Source organism: Siphateles boraxobius, unplaced genomic scaffold, assembly GCF_051911475.1.
Source record: "Siphateles boraxobius isolate OS27281-9 unplaced genomic scaffold, OSU_SipBor_1 22, whole genome shotgun sequence".
Taxonomy (NCBI): Eukaryota; Metazoa; Chordata; class Actinopteri; order Cypriniformes; family Leuciscidae; genus Siphateles; species Siphateles boraxobius.
Genome location: NW_027508833.1, coordinates 6874510 through 6894486, shown reverse-complemented (window position 1 = coordinate 6894486; position 19977 = coordinate 6874510). Strand labels below are relative to the sequence as shown.

General features: G+C 41.0%; 1 protein-coding gene across 1 annotated transcript in view; it reads left to right on the top strand.

The window, feature by feature from the left end:
* The window catches only part of ift43 (intraflagellar transport 43 homolog (Chlamydomonas)), a 58781-nt gene that overhangs the window by 22726 nt on the left and 16078 nt on the right, over positions 1-19977 (top strand). Inside the window, exons 3-5 of the mRNA XM_077238538.1 lie at positions 2999-3069; positions 17645-17680; positions 18740-18786. Coding sequence (XP_077094653.1) covers positions 2999-3069; positions 17645-17680; positions 18740-18786 — 154 coding nt within the window. The remainder of the gene's footprint in view (positions 1-2998; positions 3070-17644; positions 17681-18739; positions 18787-19977) is intronic.

The following is a 19977-nucleotide window of genomic DNA, read 5'->3' as shown; positions in this document are numbered from 1 at the left end:
TTTCAGAATTTAGTAGTAGGAAATTACTAGTCATCCAATTTTTAATATCAACTATGCATTCCGATAATTTTGTGAATTGGTGAGTTTCGTTAGGTTTGGAAGAAATATAGAGCTGAGTATCATCAGCATAACAGTGAAAGCTAATTCCATGTTTCCTAATGATATCTCCTAAAGGTAGCATGTACAGAGTGAACAGCAACGGTCCTAGTACTGAGCCTTGTGGTACGCCATACTGAACTTGTGATCGATAAGACATCTCTTCATTTACTGCTACAAACTGATAGCGGTCAGATAAATATGATTTATACCATGCTAGTGCAATTCCACTAATGCCAACATAGTTTTCTAGTCTATTTAAGAGAATGTTGTGGTCAATGGTGTCAAATGCAGCACTAAGATCAAGTAACACTAATAGAGAGATACAACCACGATCGGATGATAAGAGCAAATAATTTGTGACTTTAATGAGAGCAGTCTCAGTGCTATGGTGCGGTCTAAATCCTGACTAGAAATCCTTGCAGATACCATTTATTTTAAGAAAGGAACACAGTTGTGAGGATACTGCCTTTTCTAGTATCTTTGACAGAAAAGGTAGATTTGAGATCGGCCTGTAATTGACTAATTCTGTAGGATCAAGTTGCGTTTTTTTAACAAGCGGTTTAATCATAGCCAGCTTAAAGGTTTTTGGTACGTATCCTAGAGACAAAGATGAATTAATGATGTTAAGAAGAGGATCTATGACTTCTGGAAGAATCTCTTTCAGTAGTTTAGTCGGTATAGGGTCTAACATACATGTTGTCGATTTAGATGAATTAACGAGTTTGCAAAATTCTTCCTCTCCTATAGCAACAAATGAATCAAATTTTACCTGTGATAATATTAGATCTAGAGTATGATTACGACAATGAGTAGGTCCTGACACGTGTTGTCTAACTCCAATAGAGTTAAGAATGTCTTTAAATGCCAATCCCATTGCATCTTTTCCATTATCTACATGTATATTAAAATCACCAACAATTAGGACTTTATCTGCAGTCAATACTAATTCTGATAGAAAGTCAGCAAATTCTTTGATAAAATCTTTATGGTGCCCTGGTGGCCTGTAGACAGTTGCCAGCAGAATTCTCAAACTTGATTTATCGTTTACATTATATATTTTTACATTAAGCACCAACACTTCAAAAGAAATATATTTTAAACTAGATTTTTTAGTGGTTTTGAAAATATTACTATAAATTACAGCAACACCTCCCCCTTTGCCTTTCAGGCGAGGTTCATGTTTATAACAGTAATCATGAGGGGTGGACTCATTTAAAGTAATGTAATCGTCTGGTTTTAGCCAGGTTTCTGTCATACACAGCACATCTAGGTTATAATCTGAAATCATATCATTAACTATGAGTGCTTTTGAAGTAAGGGATCGAATATTCAGCAACCCAAGCTTTATCGTATGCTCATCTGTATTATATCTATTTTTTATTTGTTGAATATCAATTACATTTTTAACCTTAGATCGGTTTGGACGTTTTTTGGATTTCCAAATTCGGGGAACAGACACAGTCTCTATATGATGATATCTAGGTGAAAGAGCCTCTATGTGATGGGATTTATCTGATCTTGGTGACGCGAGGCCGCTAGCAGACGGTCGGTTTAGCCAGTTTGTCTGCTTCCTGACCTGAGCCCCAGATTGTCATGTTTTGTCTCTAAGACTATGAGCCAAATTACTAGAGAGAAGAGCAGCACCATCCCAGGAGGGATGAATGCCATCTCTTTTCAACAGGTCAGGTTTGCCCCAAAAACTTTTCCAATTGTCTATGAATTCTATATTATTTTGCGGACACCACTTAGACAGCCAGCCATTGAGTGATGACAATCTGCTAACTATCTCATCACTCCTTCGAACAGGAAGGGGGCCAGAACAAATTACGGTGCCTGACATCGTACTTGCGAGTTCAAACACCTCTTTAATATTAATTTTGGTGATCTCCGACTTGCGGAGTCGAACATCATTAGTGCCGACGTGAATAACAATCTTAGAGAATTTACAATTAGCATTAGCCAGCACTTTTAAATTTGCTTTGATGTCAAGCGCTCTGGCTCCCGGCAAACATGTGACTATGTTGGCTGGTGTCCCTATTTCCACTTTCCGTGTAATAGAATCGCCAATTACCAGGGCACAATCAACAGAATTCTCAGTGGGTGTTTCACTGAGGGGGGCAAATCGATTTGTTGTGGTAATCGGAACGGAAGAGTGGTTTTTTTTTATCCGTGACTAGAGCGATCCCTCACTGTCACCCATCTGCCTGGCTGCACAGGCAATAATTCAGCCGGAACCGAATCATGTAAAGAGTTCACTATGCTAGGCGCATCCAAAGTAGAATCTAAAGCTCTAGCACACTTACTATCCTCAATTAAAGTTTGGATGCATGTTTCTAATTCTGAAATCTTCTCCGTCAGCCTGACTGTTTCCTTGAATTTATCACATATAAACCCTATATTGCCGACGGGGAAGGCTATGCTAAACATGTAACATGAAGTGCAGGTGACAATAACAGGACAAGACATTACTCACCGTGTTAGTTGACTGATTCTTACTCACCTGGGCTTTTTATGAACTCAGAGGCGCGGGCGAGCGAGAGAAAAAATAAAAATAAATAACTGAGTGCACGGGTGGCTCACGGGTAACAATAACGGAAGCTAGCGATGTCAGGTTAATCTGGGATGTTGTCTAAGCTGTATTTAGTAGTATAAACAACTAGAAATGGTAGTAAATGATGGTTCAAAACAGAAAGAAATACAAAGCTAATACGAGGCTTAGACGGAGCTTACAGCCTCGAAGCAAACAAAACACAGCAGGCAGCTAGGCAGACAGGAGTAATCGATCAGGATCAGGAACAGCGATCCATATCTGATATCTGAGTTAATGTGAAGACACACATCTGTTTGAGTGCTGATGTTGTGCTGTGAATGTACTGAGAGTGTGTGTGTTTGATCCCAGGGTCCTCCACCGAAACCGGCACGTCGGCAGGGAGGATGGGCGGAGGAGAGCGCAGGAACCGGATCTGCCAAGTGAGTACAAACCTCTAGATTTCTGAGATGTTCTTCATGTTTTGCCTTTCTGAAAGCCCACACTGTTCTTTCCTACATCTACTCAACACATAAACACCCCTCACACACCACATGTGCTGTCAATAAGAAACAGTTCCACACGCTTTATTAAACCGCTTTGTTTCATTCCAGCAAGTCCATACATTTTTGTATTAATAAGATGGAATAAGAATAATTAATTCTCTTTCTAGTCTCTGAATGATGTCTGAAACTTTATATTTATAACACTCCCTGTGTTTGTTTCCTCTTTAAGACAGGGTTCGTACAAGGTGCTTAAACTGCTTGAAGTACTTAAATTTGACTTTTTTTTTCCAAGTCCGGGAAAACCCTTGAAAACAGCCATATTTATGAAAAGGTACTTGAAAAGTGCATGAATCATTGAAAGACAATATATGTGAAATTAATGTTTTATTTTATTGATAAAACAATCTTTTCACACAAAATTAAATCGTCTGCAGCCCGTCTGATAAAGATACAGAGCCATTTCGCATGGCTATGAGCGTGATATTGCTCATATAAATATCAAAGAATATGATACAACTTTCATTCTTCAGGTCCATCAAATCAGTTTGAATAAGGAAAGCGATATCTTTGTCAGTGTCCTTTTAAATTATTAGGTTACACTTTATTTCGATTGTCAACTTTAGACATTTTACTAACTATAAGTGACTTTGCAGCTGCATGTCAAGTATCTGTCATTAGAGGATTAGTAGACTGTCTACTTATTATTTGCTTACACTTTATTTTGTTGGTCCCCAACAGATATTCTACTGACTGACCGAACACTAACACCTTAACATAACCAAACACTCTACTGACAGTCTACTATAGACTACTAATACTCTAATGAGAGTTAGTTGACATGTAGTTGAAAAGTTACATCTCGGTTACTAATGTAACCCTAGTTCCCTGAAGGAGGGAATGGGAGACGTAACGTCGACTTGACAATGTAATTGGGATCACTTCAGGGAGCCATATCAACTTCGAGTGTCTACAGAACGAGCCAATGAACGTTGGCGTGCGTGAAAGCGTCACGCGCCCCGCAACGCGGGTATAAACAGGAAGCGGGCACACGACTCAATGTTTTTCGCTGAGGAGCCGAAATTGTGACGGCCGTACAGCGATGGTCAGCAACCTTGGCGTTACGTTACGTCTCCCATTCCCTCCTTCAGGGAACGAGGGTTCCATCAGTAACCGAGACGTCCCCTTTCAGTCGCTCACGTTCGACGTAACGTCGATGTGACGACGTAATCGTGATCCCATGGAAAACGCCACAGTTGCTGCCACATCCAGCACCAGCATCCAGCACATCCAGCACGATTCTCAGACCCCCAATTGGCTGGGGCGGAAGGTCTGCCTAGAGGGAGTTCGAACTGCTGTTCCATCATACCACACACAGTGGAAGTCTTTGGATAAAACTGGGAAAGCGTGTCTTTCCAGGGGAGAGGGACGCTGCGGAAGCCACATCCTGCCCGAAGGGAGGTAACATGGAGATTACTCATGTGAACTGGCTGGAGGGGCAGTGCAACATATGGAATGTCACTGGGGTAGCTCCAGCCTGAGAAGGGGGAGGCTACACCAGACAGTGATGGCAGAGTCTGCCAAGGGAAAGACACGGGCTCACCGTAGGGACCTGATCGTGGAAGAATACGCATATGGGATCGCCACAGGGATCACCACATATGGAACCCAGCCTAACACAAGTTACACAAGCATACAAGCTCTAGGCCTGGCGTCGGACGCTCCGCAACGTCCGGCTGCCGAAGGGGTGCTGAGGAATTCTACACGGTTCCCCTGAGTGGGGAACTCAACTGGAGCAGAAAGCGCACGTATCCGCTCCATGTGGAGGGGAGTGGCGCAGCAAGCCGACATTAGATCAGGAACTTCGGTGTTACCGGCTGGTTGAAGCGAGCACACAGGAAGAAACCGGCTCAACACGTAGGCTATAAAACCTAGCAAATGTGTTAGGTGTCGCCCAGCCCGCAGCTCTACAGATAGCTGTCAGCGAGGCCAAGAAGAAGCGACACCCCTAGTGGAGTGGGCTCTCAACCCGGGCGGGCAAGGCACTCCTTGGGCTTCATAAGCCAAGGCAATGGCATCCACTAGTCAGTGGGCCATCCTCTGCTTGGAGACAGCTTTCCCTTCTGCTGGCCTCCGTAACAGATGAAGAGCTGATTTGAGGTCCTGAGGCTTTGTGTTCTGTCCACGTACAGGCACAGAGCGTGGACGGGACAGAGAAAAGCCAGGGCTGGGTCTGCCTCCTCCGAAGGCAGTGCTTTCAGGTTCACCACCTGGTCCCGGAAGGGAGTGGTGGGAACCTTGGGCACGTATCCGGGCCAGGGTCTCATGATCACGTGAGAGTTAGCCGGGCCGAATTCCAGGCACGATTCGTCGACCGAAAATGTATGCAGGTCCCCTACTTCCTTGATGGAGGCCAATACAAACAGGATTACTGATTTACAAGACAGAATTTTTAACTCAGCTGATTGCAGAGGCTCAAAGGGTGGTCTCTGAAGAGCCGAAAGGACCAGAGACAAGTCCCAAGAGGGTATAGAGAGCGGGCGAGGAGGATTTAGTCTCCTCGTCCCCCTCAGGAACCTGACAATCAGGCGTGCTTTCCCAGCGACTTGCCCTCAACTGCCTCATGATGTGCGGCGATAGCGGCAGTATACACTTTAAGGGTGGAGGGAGACAGCCTTCGCTCCAACCCATCTTGCAGGAAGGAAAGCACAGCTCTGATCGAGCAAGTTCTGGGATCCTCCTCATGAGAAGAACACCAGTCACGTATAGGTTCCACTTCAACGCATAGAGGCACCTCGTAGAGGGGGCTAACAAGACCTGCTCCTCGTCCTCCCTGACTTTACCTCAAGTTGTTAGCAAGGTGTACTTCTATCAACTAGAGGCAGTTGATGTGCCAATGCCGTTGAGGCCCCTTCCACAGACCTGAAGCTGCATGCCCGTTGTACGTGACCCCCCAGCCACTGGCAGAGGCATCCGTGGTGACCACAGAGTGCCTGGACACTTGTTCTAGGGGGACACTTGTTATAGGGGAACACCTGTCCGCAGGAACGAAGGGTCAGACCACAAGCTGAGAGTTTGGCGAAAGTGCGGGATTACTTGGACCCGGCACGAGCCGCTCTGCCATGCCCATCTCAGGACTCGATCGTGGAGCCAGTGTTGGAGCGGCCTCATATGAAGCAATCAGAGCTGCGTTACCGTCACTGCTGATGCCATATGTCCCAGGAGCCTCTGAAACTGTTTTGGTGGTGCCGCGGATCTGCGTCTGAGCGTTCTCACGCAGTTCAACACTGACTGGATGTGGACCTATGTGAGGCACGCTGTCATGTTGATCGAGTCCAATTCCATACCGAGAAAAGAGATTCTCTGCCCGGGGGTGAGCTTGCTCTTTACCCATTTGACCCGAAGCCCTAGGTGGCTGAGGTGACCGAGCACCAAGTCCCTATGTTCACTCAACTGCTCTCTCGACTGGGCGAGAATTAGCCAGTCGTCGAGGTGGTTGAGAATGCGAACACCCCGTACGCACGTGGGAGCAATTGCCACCTCCGTGAAGACACGGGGCGACAGGGCCAGGCCGAAGGGTAAGACTTTGTACTGATATGCCCGTCCCTCAAACGCAAAGTGAAGAAACGGTCTGTGTCGAGGAAGAATCGAAATATGAAAGTACGCGTCCTTCAGGTCGATCGCTGCAAACCAATCTTGGGGACTAATGCATCTGAAAATGCGTTTCTGAGTAAGCATCTTGAACGGCAGCCTGTGAAGGGACCGGTTTAGGACACACAGGTCCAAGATTGGCCGTAACACACCGCCTTTCTTGGGTACAGTGAAGTGCGGGCTGTAGAGGCCGTTCTTCATATCAGCTGGAGGGACCGGCTTGACCGCGTCCTTCACCAGTAGGACAGCGATCTCCGCCCTGAGCACAGGGGCACTGTCCGCCAGAACACGGGTGAACTGAATGCCCCTGTAAGCTGGGGGACGCCGGGCGAACTGATTTGCATAGCCGCGTCTGACTATGCTGACGGCCAGGCTCCCAGACACCGTGCAAGCGGGACCAGCGGCACCACAGACGTACCCAGGGTGGGGCAGCGCAGCAGAATGCAGGGACCCGACTCGGACGGTGTAGCGGCCCGGAGTGGGGTCTGAGTGTGTGGTGCAACACTTACTTGCTTCCGTCGAAGAGCAGAGTGAGTGTGCGGCGGCATCAGTGTGTCCCGGGACACAGCCACTGCTGCTCGCTGGTGATGAAAGAGGGGCTTGAGGGTGACAAGGCATAGCGTCGTTGACCGCCAAGCGCGCCCTCTTTGGACCCAGAGGTTTTAGATATTGCTCTTTTATTAAAAATGTGAACAGATGGAACAGAAAGAAAAGGAAACAAAAGATTATCCGCCTGGCCCTCCACTGGGGGAAGGAGCGGTGCGTTCACTGTCTCCTAAAGAGCAACTTAATCCACCCGTCTCAGAGTGGTTTGCACCTCCGCTTGCCTCCTGGTTTGGCAGCGGCCTGGAAGGGCGTGGTCGACTTCCTGCAGCTTGCTCCACTCGGAGGCCTGGATGGGGACTGCTGCTAAGGCTTCGCGGGAGTGGAGGATGCTGCAGGAGTCCGACCTAGGTGACGAGCGGAGGGGTGGGAGCAGCAGCGGTCCGCCGGCGCAGGATGTGTCGGATGGCCTCCGTCTGTTTCTTGACCGCGTCGCCGAATAACCCAACCTGGGACAGAGCGGCATCCAGGGACCGATACTTATCGGTGTCCCTTATATCGGCCAGGTTGAGCCACAGGTGGCGCTCCTGGACCACCAAGGTGGACATCACCTGACCAATTGTACGTGTGGTTTCCTTCGTCACCCGGAGAGCGAGGTCGGTTGCCACACGGAGCTCCCGGAAGAGCTCTGGGTCAGAACCACCCTCGTTCATGTCCATGAGCGCCTGGGCCTGGTGGAACTGCAAGAGCGCCATGGCATAGAGGGCGGAAGCAGCATGGCATGAGAAGGACCAGTGCGTTCCTTTGGGGGCTCCAACGGCGGCAGCGCTGGTGAGGTGTGAGGGACCCACGGAGATTGCACAACACAAATTATTCACAAAAGCTGCCTCAGCGTGCTGGATGCCCAAACACGAGAGGCAACTATTATGGCCGTCTGCTGGCGACAGGGAATGATCACACCCTTTTGCTCTTTTAGTTTGAAAAACACAAAATAGAGAAAAGGAAAAATAACTCTCAGTGCTGAAGCACCCAGGCATAGCCGCGATGTAATCGGGGTGCACACTCAAAAAGGAACGCCCTCCGGGACTGACGCAAACACACGCAATGTTGTTAAAACAGCAGTTGTGAGCTGTAATGCTTGTGGCCACTGCTGATCGCACCGTCACACCAGCACTGGATACAGAGTTCTTTTCTTTGAAGTCTCAACGTAGCAGCAGTCTGCAGAACTCAGTCAACGATAGATCGGCTCCGAAGTGAAAGACAATGTGTGAGTGTGCCCGCTTCCTGTTTATACCCGCGCTGCGGGGCGTGGCGCGTCACACGATCCACGCACGCCAACGTTCATTGGCTCGTTCTGTAGACACTCGAAGATGATAGGGCTCCCTGAAGTGATCCCAATTATGTTGTCACGTCGAGGTCACGTCGAAGAAAGGAAACTTATAGTTAGTCCACTTTAGACATTCTACTATCAAAATAAAGTGTAAACAATTATGAAAGTTACCACAGTCATTGCATGTGCTGCACTTTATTTGTACCATTTTGTTTTATTGGTTTATTTTCATATATCTATGTACTTTTTTTTTAACCCTTGTGCATCAATTAAAAAAAGTTACACATAGCTGCATAGAGGCCAAAAATGTCCATGTCAAAAAACTGTCATAAAAATTTGAATCTTGGGAGCACAGACTTAAAGGTTGTATCAGCGATTTCAGGCCCAAAAAAGACCCAAACATAAATTATCACATTCCCCTAATCTTTCTTAACGATCCGCTAGCTGCCCGCCCCATAAGCAGGCCGTCAAAAAACGCGTCTCTGTAGGCAGCCTAGGCTCTGAGATCTGCACTCAAAACCAAAATAAATAGTGTTCCAACCAATTACCGACAGGGGGTGGGTGTTGTGAGGTTTAGTGCTCGTGCACGGCTGCATGCGAAGCCGGAGCTGAAGAAGAAGCCAGCGTCTATCAACCGTGCAAACCGGAAAAATGATTTACGAGCACAATGTGCGAGTACTACCATAATCGAAAACCAGACGATAACTAAATAAAAACTAGTTTTGTATGACGAAAATCTATTGACATTTTCGTCAACGAATAAAAACTAGACAAAAATTTTAGATAGTGACGATTTGTGAAGCGATCCAGTCAGAACTTATGTCCTGCGTTTGTAGATGCACATATTTGTCCTGTAGTATTAGGGACGTGCTGCTGATCTACCAGCGGCACACGGGTTCACATGCGCTGCATGTCTCATAAAATATTAAAAAATGTAAACGTCTGGGAGTATGAGTAGAGCAGTCATATACAGGTCCTTCTCAAAAAATTAGCATATTGTGATAAAGTTCATTATTTTCCATAATGTAATGATAAAAATTAAACTTTCATATATTTTAGATTCATTGCACACCAACTGAAATATTTCAGGTCTTTTATTGTTTTAATACTGATGATTTTGGCATACAGCTCATGAAAACCCAAAATTCCTATCTCAAAAAATTAGCATATCATGAAAAGGGTCTCTAAACGAGCTATTAACCTAATCATCTGAATCAAGTAATTAACTCTAAACACCTGCAAAAGATTCCTGAGGCTTTTAAAAACTCCCAGCCTGTTTCATTACTCAAAACCGCAATCATGGGTAAGACTGCCGACCTGACTGCTGTCCAGAAGGCCATCATTGACACCCTCAAGCAAGAGGGTAAGACAGAAAGAAATTTCTGAACAAATAGGCTGTTCCCAGAGTACTGTATCATGGCACCTCAGTGGGAAGTCTGTGGGAAGGAAAAAGTGTGGCAATAAACGCTGCACAACGAGAAGAGGTGACCGGACCCTGAGGAAGATTGTGGAGAAGGACCGATTCCAGACCTTGGGGGACCTGCGGAAGCAGTGGACTGAGTCTGGAGTAGAAACATCCAGAGCCACCGTGCACAGGCGTGTGCAGGAAATGGGCTACAGGTGCCGCATTCCCCAGGTCAAGCCACTTTTGAACCAGAAACAGCGGCAGAAGCGCCTGACCTGGGCTATAGAGAAGCAGCACTGGACTGTTGCTCAGTTTTGCATGTCATTCGGAAATCAAGGTGCCAGAGTCTGGAGGAAGACTGGGGAGAAGGAAATGCCAAAATGCCTGAAGTCCAGTGTCAAGTACCCACAGTCAGTGATGGTCTGGGGTGCCATGTCAGCTGCTGGTGTTGGTCCACTGTGTTTTATCAAGGGCAGGGTCAATGCAGCTAGCTATCAGGAGATTTTGGAGCACTTCATGCTTCCATCTGCTGAAAGCTTTATGGAGATGAAGATTTCATTTTTCAGCACGACCTAGCACCTGCTCACAGTGCCAAAACCACTGGTAAATGGTTTACTGACCATGGTATTACTGTGCTCAATTGGCCTGCCAACTCTCCTGACCTGAACCCCATAGAGAATCTGTGGGATATTGTGAAGAGAAAGTTGAGAGACGCAAGACCCGACACTATGGATGAGCTTAAGGCCGCTATCGAAGCATCCTGGGCCTCCATAACACCTCAGCAGTACCACAGGCTGATTGGCTCCATGCCACGCCGCACTGAAGCAGTCATTTCTGCAAAGGGATTCCCGACCAAGTATTGAGTGCATAACTGGACATAATTATTTGAAGGTTGACTCTTTTTTTTTTTGTATTAAAAACACTTCTTTTATTGGTCAGATGAAATATGCTAATTTTTTGAGATAGGAATTTTGGGTTTTCATGAGCTGTATGCCAAAATCATCAGTACTAAACCAATAAAAGACCTGAAATATTTCAGTTGGTGTGCAATGAATCTAAAATATATAAAAGTTTAATTTTTATCATTACATTATGGAAAATAATGAACTTTATCACAATACGCTAATTTTTTGAGAAGGACCTGTAGATCTGAATAAGATTGACGACGACGCATAGTTTTCTGTGCGCACACACCCGACTCGAAGCGTGCAGCCACACACACACACACACACACACACACACACACACACACACACACACACACACACACACACACACACACACACACACACACACAGCGCGCGAGGACTGAATTTAGCTTTCTTTCGTGTCTGAATGGACAAATACACAACATTATGTCGAAATTTCCGTTTTGGAGAGTATTCACGTAAACTGTGTCGGTTAAGTCTTAAACAGTTTTGAGTGTATCGGATGTGCATCAGTGCAATTGGATCCGCATGTCATTGGACATGATACCATGTCTTAAAGTGACAGTGAGTAATAAACCTAATGCAGTCTGTGTCCTTAATATTGATCAAGCAACAAAAGAAAAAGTGAAAAGCATTCACTGCTCGTTAATAGCTTTAATAAGGATTCATTATATTTAATTCATACAAATAAATATGTCTGCTGCTTGAAATAATAAAGAATGATGTATGCAAGTATTTATAAAGAATGCATATATCATTCATTGAAAGAAGACTATTCTACTTTAGGAAAAGGGGTTTTATTTAATTTTAAGATATTTTTTTAAGTCACAGTAGTTAAGTCTGTATATGTATTGCATGTTCAAACTTTAAAATCATTCATATTAACAGGTTAATAGATGTTTTCTCTGGGAGTATGTGGGTTTGGACATTTTAGAGAAATTCTAAATGAATGCATTACAATTGAACTAAACCCATTATATTTTAGTCATCTGAATTTTTTTTATTTTTTATTTTTAGTCGACTAATACTAGTAAATACTAATACACTCATTTAAACTAGTTTCTCCTCCATGTTGTGGAAAAAGCCTCTGCAGTGAAAGAGGCAGATTCACAGGTGTGCCGATGTGCTCCTCCTCCTGAGAGCAACACGTTCCCCTTGTTGTGTTACTAAAGTGATTGTAAAGTGTGATTTATACTTCTGCATCAAAACGACGGTTTCACACCATAGTTGAACAGAAAGAGAAGGAGCACACACGTTTTGTTATATATATATATATATATATATATATATATATATATATATATATATATATATATATATATATATATATATAAAATAAACAGTCTGTTAAACTCTGTTACTTGAACATTTTTCACTGCGCTCCAAAATGTCTTTGTGTGCTCCTAGATTTTTTCATTTAGGAGCACATGTGCTCCTTGGGAAAAACCTTAGCGTAGAACCCTGATCCCTAGCCAAACAGCACTGTAGCAGCTGACGACATTCGTTCAGGTTCATATGCTGAATTCTGTCCTGTAACGAGTAAAAATTAATTACAATTACAACATTCTCTCAGGTAACACTGCCAATGACCTCAAATTATGCATTTATACTATCACCATATAATGTGGGCTTTGATTACCAGGATTTTTAAGTCATGTTGAAATTTGGTGCAACAGGACCAGGTAAGCAGGTATTTCAGTTCAGGTAAGCTAACATACTTGCTCGACTGCCAGTCATCTTGCCCGCATCAGCTGGACACACTCAACATCAGCTGTGGTAGGCTGTAACTCTTGGGAAGCAGCCCGACCTCACCCTCGTACAGAACTGTACTAGGTAAATAAATGATAATAGACAACATTAAGACACCTTGCTAGTAACCATTTCTATTTCAAATGACTATTCTGTTAGCTGGGGGCAAAGCTGGAAGCGAGCTAAGTTGATAACATAATGTTCATGCATACAAAATAAAATTAAAAAAACATTCTCTGCATTAGCCTATTTGAGAATACACAATATGTGCAAGAAACGGATATTATATTTACTTGGTTATAAAATTGTTACAAAAACAACTATAATGACTTACCCAGCAGAATGAGCCATCATTGAGGTAGAACGTCGATCTGAATATTGTGTGTCTGTCGCTTCAAGAAATGCACGTGCACGATAGTTTTTTTCATGATGCACGAAACGGGAGGGAGGAGCGAGTTAACTTGGTTTGTTTTGGATCTCGCTTTAAACACAAACAGAAGTGACGTCAGCCATAATCGCTGATGCAACCTTTAAGTTTGGTACCATTTTAAAGAAGACCCTTGACAGATTATTGCTAAAGTAAAGCAATAAAAAAAAAAGTGATTCCCAAAAAAAGTTATGTAGGTTTAAGTTTATGAAAATTATTTATGAACATTATTTTATATAAAATATATATTTTATGAAACAAGTTGAACTCTAAAACGCCTAGAAAATTAAAGCCATAAATCTAAATATGTTGTGTTCCAAATTTGAGGTTGATATCTCAAAAAATTAGCTTTCAGTAAGATTTTGTTTGGGTGCAGTATAAGACTTTCCCCATTGGGTGCAGCAAAATTCCACTGGTGCACACAGTAATTGGATTTGTTATTTCCTTTTGAGTTTTTCTCTCTCAATATTACAAACACACACTTTTTTTTATATAACACACATACTAACCACACTCTGACATCCATACCAACACACCCACACAAATATCATTGCATAATTTATCCAATTGGCTCTATAATATGCTGAAGCAGAAAACCGGAATAAAGCAGGTAAAACTGTATAGGCCAAACCTGAAACAATTGCACCATCTGATGAAAAATATTAAAAATATAAATTTTGAAGTCTTGCCAACAGAATGAAAGCCTCTTAACAAAGATCGCATCATTTTATAGTTAAAAAGGCGCTGAGAGGGAAGGTTTTTTTGTAACTTGTGCAAAATAGATTTTTTAAAGAAAATGGCGGTGAAATAGTAAAATTCCAATAAAAATACACACCTGTGCCAGATTTTATGCAGTTAGTAAAAACACAGGCAAAGTGACGCAATGTGTCTGTACGAACCCTGTTAAGATAAATTGCCTGTTGTATTCCTCATGTGTAAGATGCTTTGGAGTAGAGTGTCTGCTAAATGAATACATGTAAATGTAAATGTCAAAGAGGAAAGTGGACATGCATCATGTGTGAGATGTGTTTGCAATCCAACAATTACTGCAGTAGTTGAGCATTCCTTAGTATTTCTTTTATCATTATCACGATAGCGTGATTTTTTGGATGTAAAACACTTTTAATAAATACACCTAATCCTACATCAGTCCTATAGGATATGTTGTTCACTCCATTAGGGGCACAGCAAGCAATGGCCGTCAGTCGCCACATGATGGCATCATCTCCTGTTAAATGAACATTATGATCACTCCTAATGGCAGCATTTATTTCAGTAATTCGCCTGTAAACTCTAATTTAAGAAAACAGAAACACCCATGTTTCCATATAAAGTCTCTGATAAAAATGCTCATCAAATGCATCATTCTGAATCTGTTCAATCCAACTGCACTTTCTGAATGTTCAATGAAAAATATGTGGAAGAAAGAGTTTTCCCTTAGAAATCGCTAGTAAATTTCACAAATAATTTAAAAAAAAAGGCAAATAACACATTGAGTTCAACATGTAATTTTGAAGTAGAAAGACTGAACTAGTATTTCTTGTAAAACGAGCTATAATAATCTTTGTTTTATTTACAACTTCAAAAATACTTTTGTTTAAAGTGTGTATGAGCCCTAAAGTCTGCAGTACATTTACATGTGCATCATATATGTGCATTTAGTTCCAGTGTTAGCATAATAGTGTGTGAATCTCGGCAGAGAAACACAGAATCTGTAAGAGTAACAGTACGAGTGTTTGCCTTTTTGATATATGCCAGTAAAGCTCATGTTGCTAATTTGATTTAACAGATATGAAGGTGCGGTTCAAAATGAATAATTCAATCCAATATTAAGTACTCTCAAGAGTTAAATTGATAATATCTAAAACCTATTTTTTTTGAAGATGAGACCTTGATATCATAATAAATGTTATGAATTTTTACAGTGTTTCATTGAGAGAAAACACTTCATATGACGGTGTTAAGATACTGTTTGCTAACACAGTGGTTTTTCCCCCCACTTTATGTCGTATTCAAGTACATTAGTGATTTTTGAAATCTTAATAACAATATTTTATCCCGCTTTATCCCAGGTACGTCTGCGGTGCAGTTCTGTGTTTTGAATGCCACACTATCAATGATACTCACTGAATACTGCACAATTAAGTCTCTTAATAATATGTATTTTTAAAAAATAGAAAGTGAATCTTTTCCACAATCATTTACTTCAAAGGTTATCCTCATTCAAAAATTGGGGTCAGTAAGATTTTTTTTACGAAAAAAAAATAATACTTTTATAAATCAAGGGCGCATTAATTTGATCAAAAGTGACAGTAAAAACATTTTTTCTATTTAGAATTAATGCTGCTCTTTTGAAGTTTCTATTAATCAAAGAATCCTGAAAAATAACATTTATGATGGTTTCCACACAAATATGAAGCAGCTGTTTTCAACATAATCATAAATGTTTCTTGAGCATCAAATCCTCATATTAGAATGATTTCTAAAGGATCATGTGAAACTGAAGACTGGAGTAATGATGCTGAAAATGCAGCAGGAATAAATTACACTTTACTATATATTCACATGGAAAATTGTTATTTTAATTTTTCCCTGTGTTTACTGTATTTTGATTAGAGACTTATTTTAAAATCATTTAAAAAATCTTACACACCACAAGCTTTTGAATGTTTTGTAAAAAGCAAGTTATTTTGCATATAATATGCACATACATATACTGGAGAAATTCAAGTACACTTTAAAAAATAAAGGATCTTTATTGGCATCGATGGTTCCATAAAGAATATTTAACTTCCAAGGAAACAAAAGGTTCTTTATGGTGAAAAGAGGTTCTTTAGATTTTTTAGAAATATAAATTCTTTAGAAATGTTCTATACACTTATAAAAACTTGTTCTTTTAAGAAGTGATAATCTAAAGGTTCTTTGGGAATCCTGATATTTTTCTTCAATGGTATCACTGCGAAAACCATATCTATTGACACAGTTACCGGAGAATAAAGCTAACTCTCGCCGTTTCTCAGGAAAGGTCAAAGCTTCACTTCTGCATGGCTGCCAAACTTCTCGATACTCCCGGCTGGGAGGTGTTAAAGGCCTTCTCCACGCATTGATTCTGCTTCTGAAACAAAGTAATCGCCCCTCTGAAGAAGACAAGGACTCTTTCTTCATCTCAATGTCACCCCTCGTGCTCAATCACCGGTGCTCTGTTCCCACTAATCCCACAGCAGAAATCCCGGGATTTGCAGATCTATCACTCCTAATTGACACTAAATGATCTGTCAGTTTATTGATGAATCTTTGAGGCCAAATTGTCACAGTATATTTTATCCCGAACAACTTTTCTTGGCAGTTCTTGCATGTTTATGGCGCTGTAATGAGAGGACGGGGCTAAACTCACTATCAGCATCTCATGACCCTCGAACACACAGAAAACACACAAGTGCCAGGGTTCGTCATATATCTGTGACCTTTGTTTCTTTCTTCATTTATTGCCCCTAAATGTTAAATTCTGTTTTATCTACTCTAGTGAAATGTGTATAATTCTAGCACAATTTCACACAGATGTAGTATATTGTACTGCAAATCAACACAGTCCAATCTCAGGACCCATTAGATGGCGCTAAACACCAGCAAAACACCAGCAGGAATCCAGTACACCACCTTTAAACGTGTGAAGCCAGACATATCAAGTCATAGTCAGGAAAAACATTTTTTTTTAAATTGAACAGTTTATTGAATGTTTAGACAAGAAAAAAAAAGAAGGAAAAAAAAAATATATATATATAATGCATGTTTTTCTAAGTATCATATTTAATAAATCAGGCTTTTATGGCTCATGAAGTCTGATAAAGTGAAAATATGGAGGAAAAAACAGCTCAGTTTTATTCACAGGCTCAAACTGAGTAAAAATATTCAATTTGGTGCACATGCTGATATTAATATGAACAAAAAGATTATGATGCTTTTAATGTAAATCAATGAGATCTTTATAACAGTATAGCAGATACTTGCATAAAATGCATATCAATATCTGCCAATCATAATGTCTCATATAATGATCATATTTGATATGCATGATTATGATAATAAATTATGTATGATAATCAAGTAAAGCGAAGCTGCTTCATTCCAGTTGAAATATTACTAACAATATAAAAGTTATTCTTGCGTTTCTTTTATAAAATCGGTGCAGATTTGACACAGAAAGACACGTGAAGCTCGAGCTGAAGGATGGTTAAAATAAATAAATAGTCTTTGCAATTTTTCAAAACTGTGAAAATTATTATTCACCATATTAATGCATAAAAATGATTATTTTAAAATGAATGGTGATTAATTAAAGCTGCCATTGCGGTTTCTACTATGAGTTCTAGAAGACGTTTCTCTAGACACAGATACACACACTTGGAGTGATTGAGTGAATCGGAGGAGTTGTGATTGTGCTTGTTGATTGTTGTAAGTTTGATTTGTGATGTCCTCCACAGGTCTGGAAGACGTCAGGCTGCTGAAGAGCTGGAGGAGTGAGTTCACTATCTTCACTGTTTTTACTGCCTTCATGATTCAGATTAGCATGCAGTGATTAGGAACCACAGTCTTAAGAAAAGCACACGTTTGTTTATGCTCCTGATTTAAGGAGGAAATTACCGTCATACTGAAAGTGTCCTTGGTTAATGCGAGAACAATCACTGATTAAAAGACATGATGGTGGAGTTCACATATATAACCTGTGGTTATGGACTAGATCAGTAGCGTTGAGACCAAGAGAACTGGACGACAAGACACATATTCACAATATATTTACATGATTTAGCTGACTATAGAAAACTATGCTACATTGTTTGTGTGTGAGTGTGTGTGAGACTACCTCTACATTAATCCGGATACATTTGAAAACGGAGTTTTTGTTTGAAAACACTCTCAGTCCACACTGGCGTTTTCAGGCGTTTCAGTGTGGATGAGAAACTTTTGGAAAACACCTAAAACGCTAAATTCACCTTTACTGCGCATGAGTAAACCCTCACAAAAGCTCACTGAGATGATACAGACGGAAAAATAAATAATAAAGTTATCATGGATTTCTTCTGACAGGATCATTTTATTTAGCAAAATATGTCAGCATTCACTGAAGCGTCCAGGTCGCTCTCACTCACCACTATATGTTTGGTCTAAAACACGACTGTTCTCATGTTTTACCGTAGGATAGCAAATGTGAGTGAATTCTGTCATCATTGCAGGACTGTGATATGAAGAGTGTGCAAAGTAACATTTTAGCAACAGTGTGAAAGTGAACGGCACATGACTGGGGCAATACCGGTTTAAACATGAATATTGGTACAATATGAGTCACATGACTAAACTTACGTCATCTTTTTCAAATACCACTGTTTTGACAGTCCACACTACAACACGAAAGCAGCATCTTCCAAATTTGTCCACTTTGGAGAGCGTTTTCAAAAAGCTTAGTTTTCATTAATAAAAACGCTGTGTGTTTGTGTGTGTGTGTGCGTGCGCTGTTCATGGATAGAGTATTGGTCCCTGTTCTCTTGTGTTTAAAACTTTGTCTCTCCCCGTGTGTGAAGCCGGCGTCTGAGGCCTCAAACCCCCGAGGGCTCCGACACTGAAAGCGGTGAGTATAGATGATTCCCTGGAGCTCGGGTTCACTTCAAACACATTTACTCCACCATGAACACGCCTTATGAAATTCAAACAGAACTGAAGCTAATGTCTGCTAATTTACTGTACGACATTCCATAAGAGGGCTGATAAAGAAGCTTATCCTGTGAGCTTCCAGCTGCTCGGATTGATAAATTATTACACATTCTGTAACATTATTTCATGACATACACCAGCGGCAAACACACTTACATTAGGCTTAAAAGACCTGATAGAAACATGCCATCTTCAGGCCATATGCTGCACTCATAAATGATAAACCTTAAATTAGAAATAAAATAAAATAAAAATAAAGAGATTATAACGTACTGGATACAGCTGCCAGAATATGCATTAAACTACATTCAAATACATAATCTTTACTGATTGAGTGTCAAAAATAGACTAAAAGCAAATTTGAGAAAAGAACATTAATGTGTCAGATTTAGAAATTTGTTAGAAGATTTAAGAATTAATGTCCAATATAAACAAATTAACCAACATATATTGGTCTGCTATAATATTGTCAATATACTGGATTTATTTCAGCTGGTTGCATTTGGTTAAAGTACTAAAATAACTAAAGCTAAATAAACTGCTGAAACTTAATAAAAACTATATTTAAAAAAGTTCACAATTAATCGCATCCAAAATAAAAAAAATATGTTTACATAATATGTGTGTGTACGGTGTATAATTATTTTGTATATACACAATGCATGTATATATTTAAGATTTTTTTTTATTTATATATAAAATATTTAGGTTTATTTATATATAAAATATTTATATGTAATATAAATTATATATACAGTATATACATGCATGTGTGTGTATTTATATATAAATGACTAAAAGTCAAATGAAGGTAAAATGTAAAAAATGTATTTAGTTGCTTATGCCAAGTTTGCTGCCATCGTTTATAAAAAAATCATACTGATGTCTGACCAATGTCGCCCGACCTCATGAGCTCGTTCACTGAATCTGATTCTTCTTTACTCTGTGAAAGTTGTTTGAACTCATAAATATAAATAAGAGAATAATGTGGTCATCTTGTAGAGACTTGACACTCAACGTTTTGATAGAATCAGCATCAAAATCCGGTTTCTGCTACACGTCAGTCTCGATTCCCTCTCGACCTTGTGTGTCACAGGTCGTATCGTGA